General features: G+C 35.0%; 1 protein-coding gene across 1 annotated transcript in view; it reads left to right on the top strand.

The window, feature by feature from the left end:
* si:dkey-233k19.3 overlaps window positions 1–13472 on the top strand; it is a 188511-nt gene that overhangs the window by 132977 nt on the left and 42062 nt on the right. The window contains exons 60-62 of the mRNA XM_087286860.1: window positions 5905–6087; window positions 7949–8050; window positions 8169–8303. Of these exons, the coding sequence (XP_087142986.1) occupies window positions 5905–6087; window positions 7949–8050; window positions 8169–8303 (420 nt within the window). The remainder of the gene's footprint in view (window positions 1–5904; window positions 6088–7948; window positions 8051–8168; window positions 8304–13472) is intronic.

Raw genomic sequence — 13472 nt, 5'->3', positions numbered from 1 at the left:
GTGAGCTCTTGGAAACAGCTGAAAAATTGAAGGTTCAGGCGTTCATAAGTGGACCACTCCCTGCAAGAGGGACAAATATGTTTTCACGGCTTCTTGGTCTAAATGTATGGCTACAGAAAACATGTAACAAGAAAGGACTGAATTTTATCGACAACTTCTATCTCTTCTGGAACCAAAGACAGCTGTTTACATCAGACGGCCTTCATCCAAACAAACTTGGTGCAAAGGTGCTAAAGGACAATATTTTTTTTCTCCCTCAATCATCCATCAGCTGTGTATGCCACTGAACTGAATTGCAAACACACACCTAGCAAATGTCCAGATGACCACAGGACTTCAAATCAGCTCCTGAGTGGACTTGTGGCTGACGAATCACCCAAGGACAGTGATAATGCCACGCAGCCAAAACACCCAATGTTGATAGAGACACTATCAGTTGCCCTCTGCTCAACACTGGCAGACTGTGACGCATCAGAACAGCATCAAGTCTCGTCATTTAAAAATGATCCTCAGGAAAACATATTTCTGCAGACAGAATCTCCAGATGCACAGCCTCTGTCACCGGACACGTTCTCATTGTCACAATGTTCACCACTCTTGGGTTTTTCAAAAAAGATGGAGGAACTGGTGTATGCTGGAACTAAACTTTCACACTCCATTGCCGCAAGCCCCCAGTTACCAACCAAAAAGCGGCCTGCTCCACAACCACCTATGAGCCCACCTGGAAGAGCCCTCCGATCACACCGCCAGGGCCCAAACAACAACGCCCCATCTTCAGCTGGTGAACACAAGAGCTCTCTGTGATGTGTGTCGGGGACCTGCTTAGATAACAGTGTCTTTATCAAATGTTTTCAGAACAAGCAGGAACCCAGTGTGTCTGTAGCTTTCTCTAAGCAGATATGTGTTGTGTTAAGTGACAGAAAACCAAAGACTTCATCAGGCCGTTTAGCAAATCATTCAAATCTGGTGTCTATTAAATGTAGATCTGAGACTACTATAGAAAAAACAGCTAAAACTGTTAAGTTAGCGCTTTTAAACATAAGATCGCTCAACAATAAGTCTCTTTTAGTCAATGATTTTATCACCACAAATTGCCTTGATTTTATGCTTTTAACTGAAACTTGGCTAGATGACAGTTGTAGTGCAGCAGTTCTGAATGAAGCAGCCCCTTTAAACTTTGACTTTTTGAGTGTTTGCAGAGTTAATAGGAGAGGTGGAGGCATCGCTGCCCTGTTTAAAGATGTGTATGAATGTAAACAAGTGTCATTTGGTGACTATCTGTCTTTTGAATATCTGAGTATAGCACTAAAAGGGTCTCCACGCATCTTACTGATCATTATCTACAGACCTCCAAAATATTCTCCAGCTTTTATTGAGGATTTTACAGAACTGTTATCAATAGTAACCTCTGAATTTGATTATTTTAGTATTGCTGGGGATTTTAATATTCACATTGATAATCCAGAAATCAATGCTGTAAAAGAACTGATGACTGTTTTTAACACTTTTGATCTGACTCAGCATGTTCAAGGACCCACACACAATCGTGGACACACCCTTGATCTACTTATAACTAAGGGTTTACACATTTCATCAACTGTTGTTAAGGATGTGGCACTATCTGATCATTTCTGTATCTTTTTTGATATATTGATCACTCCAGCTATTAAAGACAGATCTGTCTCTGTCAGAAAGAGTTGCATAAATGAGAACACTAGTGAGCAGTTTATGAAGGCCATATCGCTAGCACCAAGTATATCTGCAGATTCTGTTGATTCTCTCCTTGATTTGTTCAATTCTAAAATTAAGAATGTCATAAATGACATCGCTCCTGTTAAAGTCAAGAAGATGACTGGCAGGCAAAAGGGATCTTGGACAAGGTCACCGAGAGTACAAATGATGAAAAGGCAGTGCAGAAAAGCTGAGCGTATGTGGAGAAAGACGAAACTAGTAGTCCATTATAACATCTATAAAGACAGTCTTCATGCCTTTAATATGTAACTAAACACTGCTAGACAGACTTTCTTTTCAAGCCTTATAAACAGCAACTTAAATAATGCTCGTACACTATTTGCAACGATAGAGAGACTCACAAACCCCCCCAGTCAGATTCCAAGTGAGCTCCTCTCTGAAAGCAAATGTAATGAGTTTGCTCATTTCTTCACTGATAAGATTAATAATATCAGAAAGGCAATCAGCTCATCCAATCAGCCAAGTTGTGTCGATATCAAACAAGCTCAACCACAACTTAAGAAATCAGACATTATGTCTGATTTCATGGCAATTAACAGCAAAATCTTAGAAGAGATTGTGCAAGTTATGAAAACATCAACCTGCAGTCTTGACACGCTCCCCACATCATTCTTCAAAACGGTGTTTACCTGTTTAGAAATGGATCTTCTAAAAGTGGTAAATGCTTCACTTCTATCAGGGATTTTTCCAACCTCACTTAAAACTGCAGTTGTTAAACCCCTCTTGAAGAAGAGCAACCTGGATAACACCCTATTGAGCAATTACAGGCCAATCTCAAATCTCCCTTTCATTGGCAAAATCATTGAAAAAGTTGTTTTTAACCAGGTCAACAAGTTCTTAAACTTCAGGGGGTGTTTAGACAATTTTCAATCGGGGTTCAGAGCACATCACAGTACAGAGAGCGCTCTCATAAAGATAATCAATGATATACGCCTAAATACAGATTCAGGTAAAATAACAGTGCTGGTATTGTTGGATCTCAGTGCTGCATTTGACACTGTCGATCACAGCATACTTCTGGATAGGCTGGAAAACTGGGTTGGGCTGTCTGGCACGGTCCTCAAATGGTTTAGATCTTACCTAGAAGGTAGAGGTTACCATGTCAGTATAGGTGACCATAGGTCGAGGTGGACACCCATGACGTGTGGAGTCCCACAAGGCTCGATTCTGGCACCTCTCCTGTTCAACCTTTACATGCTCCCTCTGAGCCAAATAATGAGAAAGAACCAAATCTCCTACCACAGCTATGCTGATGACACTCAGATCTACCTAGCCTTACAGCCTAATGACTACAGCCCCATTGACACCCTCTGCCAATGCATTGATGAAATGAGCAATTGGATGTGCCAAAACTTTCTTCAGTTAAACAAAGAGAAAACTGAAATTATTGTGTTTGGAAACAAAGATGAGGTTCTCAAGGTAAATGCGTACCTTGGTACTAAAGGTCAAACGACAAAAAATAAGGTCAAGAATCTTGGTGTGACTCTGGAGTCAGATCTGAGTTTCAACAGTCATGTCAAAGCAGTCAGTAAATCAGCATACTATCATCTCAAAAACATAGCAAGAATCAGATGCTTTGTTTCTAGTGAAGATTTAGAAAAACTTGTTCATGCTTTTATCAGCAGCAGGGTGGATTACTGTAATGGACTCCTCACTGGTCTTCCTAAAAAGACAGTCAGACAGTTGCAGCTCATCCAGAACGCTGCAGCCAGAATTCTGACCAGAACCAGAAAATCAGAGCACATCACACCTGTCCTCAGGTCTTTACACTGGCTGCCAGTTACATTCAGAATAGATTTTAAAGTATTATTACTGGTCTATAAATCACTAAATGGCCTAGGACCTAAATACATCACAGATATGCTCACTCAATACAAACCTAACAGATCACTCAGATCTTTAGCATCATATAAACTAGAAGTTCCAAGAGTTCAGTCAAAGCAGGGTGAATCGGCTTTTAGCCACTATGCCCCTCGCTGCTGGAATCAGCTTCCAGAAATGATCAGATGTGCTCCAACATTAGGCACATTCAAATCAAGACTGAAAACACATCTGTTTAGCTGTGCCTTTACTGAATGAGCACTGTGCTGCGTCCGACAGATTGCACTATCATGTTTTTCTCTTCTTCTTCATTCTTTCATATCACATTTTACCTGTTTTTATGTTTTGTTTTGTTTTTATGCATTTTTTTTATTTGTTTTTATTTTTATTTTACTTGTTTCTTTTATTCTTGTTTATGTAAAGCACTTTGAATTGCCATTGTGTATGAAATGTGTTATATAAATAAACTTGCCTTGCCTTGCCTTGCCTAAACATGCCAAGCATGAGAACCATGCTAACAACATGTTATTCACATTAGCAATGTGTTAGTAACAATCTATATTAACATTCTAACAATTCATGTTACCATTGTGATAGACATGCTAAAATGCTAATACATGCGCTAATCATTCTAGAAGCATGTTAACATCTTGCTTAGTTATGCTAGTATAGTGTTAAAACAATGCTAACAACATTATACCTAGTAATCTATAATTACATCTAAATAAAGTCAATTCATGCTTGCCATCTGCTGAACATACTAGTTGGAGCATTGGTATGTTTTACACCATTCAATTGGTGGCCTCTCGGCCGAACCTGGCTCCCAAGGCAATTAGTTCCAGCCCTTCAAACAGTATGACCAAGACAGCAAAAATAAATTTTGTTTAATTGAAAAACGGCTGTTATAGTTATGAAGCAATGTGCGTCTGTTCAGTCTAGCACAAACTGCAGTTGAAGGCCGCACAGAGTGTGAATCACCATAAACGGCGGGCAGCCGAAAACATTTGGATATGTTTGTAGAAAAGACCTTTTGTACAATGCACTGATATCGTTATTAAGGAAGCAACAATTAGCTCATTTACTATTCACTGCACTTTAATTTGTCACAGTTGATTCATTGTTAAGGCTTCTCTAAGCCGCATTTCTGTTGCACGGAAAGAAACGAAACTGCTGCAATTAAACAAAGTTATGCCAAGTTGCCAACTGTGCGCTAGTTTAAAGTTCCAAGTTTGTACACCAAGGCTAATATGCACGCACACTGGATTAACTATAGCAGTAGCTGTTTCCATATCACGTTTTTTTTTTTTTTTGCAATTTTGTTATTTATATTATAAGAATATATGACAATATGCATGCACAAGCATAGCAACGCGCTTGCGTGTGACCGGACACACGTGATAGAAAACACCTTACAGTCAGAGTTGTGCGTGCCTTTCAGTGCAATCCAAACAAAAGATATGTTAGACGAATTAATGTTAAAATGATTATGTATTTACGAACCGGAATGGCAACAACAGTTAATCTAAATAGCTACTTACCTAATATAACGCTTGAATATACATTAGACGTCATAATCGTGAAACCAGGATTATTCTTCAGACTATATAATTGTACAAACAAAATCAATAACATATGAATGTGTCTGAATGTTGAAGAAGCCTACTTTGAAATACAACATTTTAATGTTTTTTAAAAAAAAGTCCATTGTACAATGCAGTGCTTTTTTAGAGTTGCAAAATACAATATAGTAACATTTTAATGTAGAAAAAGCCACTGTGGGTGTCTTAAGAAGCAAAAATACAGCATATGGGCTCTTATTTGCTGTTGAGTTATCACTCATTATGCAAGTCATATCTCTCTGGCCCTTCGTTTGGGATGCCCTATGACAAACTAATTGAATTTAATGTTTTACACCATACAACAAACTTACAAAAGTAAAAATGCAATGACAATGTTGTGAAGATGATAAAACCATGTCAGCATTGTAAATCATGCTAACACTGTAGTAGTATAATTTAGGAACATGCTAACAGTGTGCTTGGACATGTCAATGTGTTAAAATGTTAGCAATGTCATTAATACTTAATGTGTTAGTTCCCACATTAGTAACAGATTTATTTTAGATTAGAGAGCTTTCTCATCATCCATATAGTCTACAGCAAGATTCCTGACTCATTCAAAGTCCATAAAAATACCAAACAAAACAGACCATATGCCTTTAGTGGATTAACCAGAATATTATTAAGCTACGAGAATACTTTGTGTCCATATAAAAGAAACAACTTTATTTAACAGTTTAACTGATAGTGACATATCTCTGGTGTGCTGCAGGTGGATGACTTTCTGCAGGCTCTTCTTTCTTACGATAAAGAGCACATCCCTCAGTCGTGTCTGAATGTGGTAAAGCAAGAATACCTTAAAAATCCAGAGTTTCATCCCGATCACGTCCGGACCAAGTCCTATGCAGCTGCAGGTCTCTGTGCCTGGATCATCAACATTGTGCGCTACTATGAGGTAAAGAACTGACTTAATTTAAATGCATGTAACCTGCAATATAAGGAAAAAAAGACATATTTTATTTGAATTAGAATGGATAAAGATGGTTTAAAATACAGTACATGTATAAAACACTATTAGTATTTCTATAAATGATATTAATTTGCTTGAGAAAGGATTTGGAAAGCAAAATACTTTTCTAAAGTTAAAGTGCTTTTATTTACTTTTATTTATTTATTTTTTAATGCATAGATAAATTTGAAGTCAGAATTATTATCCCCTCTTTTTATTTTTCCCCAATTTCTGTTTAACAGAGAGAATTTTTTCAACACATTTCTTAACTTAATAGTTTTTATAACTGATTTCTAATAACTGATTTATTTTATTTTTGCCACAATGACAGTACATAATATTTGACTAGACATTTTTCAAGACACTTCTATACAGCTTAAAGGGACATTTAAAGGCTTACTGTAACTAGGTCAATTAGGTTAACTTGGCAAGTTAGGTTAATTAGCCAACTTATTGTACAACGATGGTTTGTTCTGTAGACAATCGAAAAAAATATATAGCTTAAACAGGCTATAATTTTGATATTAAAATGTTTTTTTTTTTAAATAAAAACTGATTTTATTCTAGTCAAAATAAAATAAATAAGAATTTCTTCAGAAGAACATACTGTGAAAATTTCCTCGCTCTGTTAAACATCATTTGTAAAATATATTTTTTTAAAAATCGAAGGGGGGCTAATAATTCTGACTTCAGCTGTATATCATTGCAATTTGAAGAATTTATGAATTCTAAAAACATAGTTAAAAACCTGGAAAACAGTTATGAAAATTTCAAAAAATTGTTTAGATTTAAAAATGACAAGAATTTTTGTATTTGACTAATATAGATAACAATGTTGTGGAATTAAAATATACATGAACCAAAATGCATTCGATAACCCTTCAAAGTCCACACAGGCTGAACCAAGCATTTCAAAATGAGACGGTCTAGCCTACAGAGGATGGATCTTGTCTCCAGGCAACCGTAACAGCTGCTGATAAAATTTGTAATGACTTTTTTTCAAAGTGATTTTAAAACTTTTTTTAAACAATCTGAAGTCAAAGCAAGGTTTACAGAAACTGGAAATTTATTTCCTTTAATCCATACATGTACACATAAAAATGTAAACTATCTATAAAATCATTCTTTAGTAAGATATGTCATTATATATATATATATATTTTTTTTTTTTTCCCCACGTGAAATAAACCCGGAGTTTTCTTTTAAAAGCGTCCTGCCGTTATTAGAGCAGAATGAATCTTGGGATGTTCGAGGCCGCTAAGGATCTACCGGTTGTGTGCTTCAGCACATGAGAAACGAACGTGTTTTGAGGCTGCGTTTGAAGGAGCCTTTGAATTTTTTGGAAAAGAGACAGCCTTTGTCATTCCACGATGACGCAGCGCACTTCAATTGCATTCTTCGGAGGATGCAGCCTCTGACTTGAGACACAGCTACAGAAACATGGGGAAAATGCTGAAAAGTTTAATGTAAAACTTTTTTTTAAGAATTAAAATTTAGTTTATAATTAAAATACATGATTATTTTTGCAAAAACGCACATTTAAAATTAAATAATAAATTCAGTACAGTATTTTATTCAGTAAATAATTTCAGTAATTTTACTTTTAACTTTATAAAAATCTTTCAAAATAGATGAAAATAATAAGGATTTAGCTATATGTAAAAAAAATAAATGCTTGAATATATATTTAGGAAATATTGTGGAAAAAACTGTATTTTTGTGTTAAGCTTTAAAAGGACAAATAACAAATCTTTTATTTCAATTATTAGCCTATCTATGAAAAGAAAATACGTTTTCTTTTGCTCAGGTTTATTGTGAGGTTGCACCGAAACGTCTGGCTCTGGCACAAGCCAACAGTGAACTAGAAACTGCTACCACAAAACTCCTCAGCGTTCGAAAGAAACTGGAAGTAAGTATAATCTAAATAGCTTCATTTTATACAATAAACACACCATAAGCAGTCAGTGACTGTAAACTCAATATTGAAATATAAAGCAGTATATCTTATACCTGCTTTGTGCTGACAGGATCTGGACCGGCACCTGCAAAGCCTAACAGCTCAGTTTGAGAGGGCAGCGACTGAGAAACTGCGCTGCCAGGAGGAAGTGACTCGCACCAGCCAGACTATTAAACTGGCCAATCGGCTGGTGGGAGGCCTGCAGGTACGGGATGGCTGTGAGAGGAGAGGGTCTGGACAAAAACAGACCCGAACTCAACATGAATTTGGCTTGGGTCAATGGGGAGGTGGTCATGGCTTAAATGTTTGGCCAGACGCTGAAATCGAGCGTTCGGAAGGAAGGCAAATGCACCATTGATTTGGGCAGGAGGCTTAGATGGCTGTTGGCCAGTTCAGGATGGCGAAAAACAAGAAGGGCATGCATTCATCTGCTATCTGTTTTCCTGAATGGGGTGATCAGGGTAATTGGTTTATGAGGGGTGAAATGGATTTGTGTTGAAAGCTTTGAAATAAGTAACTTTCAATTATTCAAAGTCGCACTAGCATACATTTACATTTACATTTAAAACTGGCAAGATTTCTAAAAAAATAGTGTCAATGATTTTAAATGGTTAATGGATTATTTGAAATATTTAATTATTATTATTAAAGGAGTTATTTTAAAAAAAAGTTTGAGATCTTTGGGGTGAATATGCTAGTCTGATTGTTACAAGCAATGATTGTTATAAACAATCATTTATTTCAATATAAAGTCAAGCCATATATATAAGACAAATAAATACATATATATATATATATATATATATATATATATATATATATATATATATATATATATATATACATATATATAAGACAAATATCCCAGGGGTATGAATACTTTCGTGCTTGACTGTTTAAATAGGTGCAGTTTGAGGAACCTCATAAAAAAAAAAAACAGTTAATACAAAATTAATTGATACTTTAAAAGGTTCACTGTAACGTGTACAATACTACCGTATAAAGGCAAAACACCTTAAAGGTCCCATGAAGTGCTTTGAAATATGCAATTTTATTTGATCTTTGACATAATCTCAACTAAAACATTATAAGAGGGTGGAACATAGAGAAGCTCATCCCCTTTAAAAAAAATAGCCAATAGCTTTTGTTTTATCACAGCTCTGCTACTGAGGCCCCATATAGACTAATACGTTTTAGTTTTATAAAGCATAAGTTTTGCTAAGGTTACACCTTCTATCCACGCTACACCAGAGTTTTCGAGCCCCGAAAACAGGGCTTTTTGAAAATGTTGAAGAGGCTGTTTTCAATTGAAAACCATGTTGCTCTGTGTCAGTGTGGATAAGGAAAAACAGACATTTGAAAATGGAGGATGATTTTTGCCTCAATATATATTGAGGCCTTTTTGCCTCAATATTAAGTAGCCTAAACAAAGTTCAGTCTTGCAGCCCCTCCTTGTAAGTTCAGACTTTGCAAGTTTGACATTGAAAATAAACTCCCGAGGACACATCGGGTAAATCTTCAAAGGGATCAGGGTACTTTATAACCTCATTCACATTATCCTGGTTACGTTGTTTTACTTTTTTAACAATAAAATAAAAACATGATAAAAGGAACTACCTTTTTTTATATTAACAACTTAACAGACACCAAATAAGCTGAGGCGTCGTGAAGCTACATATTTATATGAGCATCATGTTTACTGTATGCATATTCATAACAAAATGGAGCCTATAACATAACTGCCTCCTTTAATTTTCATTGAAAATATGAAACATAGCCTGTCTCTTTTGCTGAATATCAGTGTTAATTGTCAGTAAAGGCCAATATAAAAGTATAACGTACAATTGTTTATATTATAGGAAATAAAGGCAAGCAATCAGTCAAATGTGCAGAATCACTGTACATTAACTTATCATTAACTTATATTTGCGCTCAGCCAAAACACGTTACCAGCAAGTAATAGATTTAAAAGACCAAAGTCAGGGAATTTGTCGTTAGATGCAGACAACAAGATTAATTAAATGTCACATTTAACAAAAATATTGACATTAGATCCAACGGTAGATCCTTGATCTTGAACAGTCCAACGTGGCTGCTCTCATCGTTGCAGTGCATGTGGTCACGTAATGTGCATTTTTAGCGGTGTAGTGTGGACGTAGAGTTGTTTAGAAACGCTGGGTGAAACCCCAGTGTGGACGCGGATCATTTTCATTGTAAAACGCTAAAAAAACAAAACTAAAAACTAAAACTAAAATTTATTAGTGTATTAGTGTAAACAAGGCCTGAGAGTGGTTGAGCTCAAGTGCATCAAATAAAACAAGCAAATGAAAAGCGTCTTGAAGGGGGCGGGGCATGTCAGATACTAGAGAGCATTTAATTGGTTATGATGTGATGAGACCTGTAGTATGAGGGGACGTGAATAAAACCAAAATGACAAACTACAAGCTTTACATGTTTATATCAGTTTTGTAGCTTTTAAAGGAAATTTTGGCACTATTTTGGCGCACACTAGCTTATAGATAACCTAAAAATCAATAATACTGATTCTAACATCTAAAAACTTTATTTTAATATTATGGGACCTTACAAGTTCACCCAAAAGTTTTATCACATGAAATAATATATTTTTAACAATTCTGGTTGAAGAAAGCAACTTATAAAGGTTACTGAAAAAGCATTCATTCATTCATTTTCCTTTTGGCTTAGTCTCTTTATTAATCTTGGGCCGCCACAGCGGAATAAACCACCAACTTATCCAGCATTTGTTTTTATGCAGTTTGTGTGTATATGCTAATAATTTCAAGTGATATTAGCATTGATTACATGCAGTTGAAGTCAATTATTAGCCCCTCTTTGAATTTTATTTTTTTATTTTAAAATATTTTCAAATGATGTTTAACAGAGCAAGGAAATTTTCACAGTGTGTCTGATAATATTTTTTATAAAAAAATATATATATATATATATATTTTTTTTTTTTTTTTTTTTTTGATGGTCTACAGAAAAAAACATCATTATACAATAACTTGCCCAATTACCCTAACCTGCCTAGTTAACCTAATTAACCTAGTTAAGGCTTTAAGTTTCACTTAAAGCTGTATAGAAGTGTCTTAAAAATATCTAGTCAAATGCTATGTACTGTCATCATGGCAATGATAAAATAAATTAGTTATTAGAAATGAATTATTAAAACTATAATGTTAAGAAATGTGTTGAGAAAATCTTCTCTCAGTTAAACAGAAATTGGAGAAAAAATACAAACGGGGACAGTAATTCAGGGGGGCTAATAATTCTGACTTCAACTGTATACAGTGGCCAGCAAAAAATAGCACAATTTAATGTAATTAATGATCATGGAGCAAAAAGAATTAATGTATAAGAATACATTATACAATTAATTAGTTGTAAAATCTATTTATTTATTTATTGTGTTTTTGTATTATTTTTTCAACACCTAATTTAAATTTAATGTATTATTGTTCTTATCTGCAATATGTGACCACACTTATATTCACTAATGGATATAACTTTAATAAAAGTGTTTTGTAGAAAAATTGTCCCTATTGACTGGGAAATGGATAAAAATCCTAATTTTTTAAAGTGGGCGTACTCATTTATGCTGGCCACTGTATTTCTGTGCGGTTATCTAAAATCGTTAGCAGCGTTAATGCAAGAAAATAATACCTGCGTAATGCTTCTTTTAACGCTTTTATTCCAAACGTTCGACTTTCTTCTTTAGAGAAATGAATAGTGTTCCAATGGGACAGCTTGGCTTTTAAACATATCAAGACAAATGATTTGTCTTTATGCCATTGACCTGGAAGCAATAGTGTTTAGACTAATAAATCAGCCCGTCTATATGTAATCATTAACTTACCTCAAAGCCTTAACAGCTGTTGGAAATTAAAAACGCTTCACCCAGGACTGAGTGATATTCCAAGCAATCCATAATGCATTAGGCTAAAATTATAGCGATTTTTAACTGTCTGAGAATTTATTATGCGACATGTTCTGGAAGCTCGGCCCCTACGAAGGCGATGTCAGACAAGATTTATCGTTGCGGTAGCATCGCTGCAATAATATTGAAGTCTTAAATGAGTGCTACATTGATGCTGAGTGAGAATGTAACTAAACTTTCAAAGACAGTTTAGGTGAATTGCGACTGTATACATTATCGCTCATGCTCTGTCTGTGTTTATGATCGATCGCGAGGTAAGGGACAGCAGATGGGTTAAGAGGTGAGGTTTATATCTGGGTTTGAAGGCTACATTTGAGGTTTTATCGCACAACATGTTTCTTCTCCTTCGCCTCGCTCATTTTGTTAGTTATGTTACAATAATAGTTAAGATATAATTTATGTATTTGAAATATAGTCTGCATTTATTTGATCAATACTCGTGACATAAATATATTGATACAGTAAAACATAAATTGTACTGTAGCTGTTTTTATTTTAATATATTTTATAATTTTGAGAAATCATCTTCTTATTGCAGTGCAGATTATAAACAGCACTGTACTGCAGGTAAATATGGCTTGTATTCTTTTATGTACAAATATCACTTTTAGTATTATTTTTTTGTTTTTTTGTTCTTCGACTATACATTACACTTCCACCAATAAGATCAGCCTTTTCATCTGATTTTGTCTTCTTAAATGCTCTTTAGAAGGTGAACTCTTGCTCCTCCTCCCACTATATACATAGGGATTATAGTTGCAGATGATTTGTTCACACAATGTTTTATTATGGTGAATGGCACACGTATGCATACATGATTCTGTATGTGTAAATATTCTTTCCATTAGGTTCAATGAAGTCTAGTTTTTGTTAGTATCACACGAACCGCCACTGTGCACAATGCAAGCTGTTCACCAAACCATCTAACCCTTTTAGTTCTATACATAATGCTTTTTAAAGCGATTTCAAGGAAATTTAAATGGTTATACAAACTCAGCATTACTATGGTTGTCATAAACTGTCAAATGAGCTTTACCGAGGTCAAAGCTTCTGGCCAAGCTGTGAAATAAGCCATATCCACCCTGTCGTATTTGTTTCAATGCATTTCAAGGAACCTTTAAGTCAATCTTGAAAATAAACTAATGTACAAATAATTTTATTAAATTTACAGATCATTTTAACGGCCACAATAACATGATAGTATTTCAGGTAACACTTTTGTTTAAGTATACTAATTCCTACTAATTATTGGCATATAACCTGCCCGTTATTATGAGTTGGCTGTTTATCAGTTCTTATAAGGTATGAACTTCTTCTACATCCCTAATCCTACCTGTTGGGTGTAATGTTTTATAAGTAATGCGAATCATAATACTACTTTTCTAAAGTAATTAGTAAAATAACACATTATATAAT

Source organism: Danio rerio, chromosome 16 (assembly GCF_052040795.2).
Source record: "Danio rerio strain M-AB ecotype USA chromosome 16, GRCz13ab, whole genome shotgun sequence".
Lineage (NCBI taxonomy): Eukaryota > Metazoa > Chordata > Actinopteri > Cypriniformes > Danionidae > Danio > Danio rerio.
Note: the sequence above shows the minus strand (reverse complement) of the source record. Positions and strands in the feature narration are given on the sequence as shown.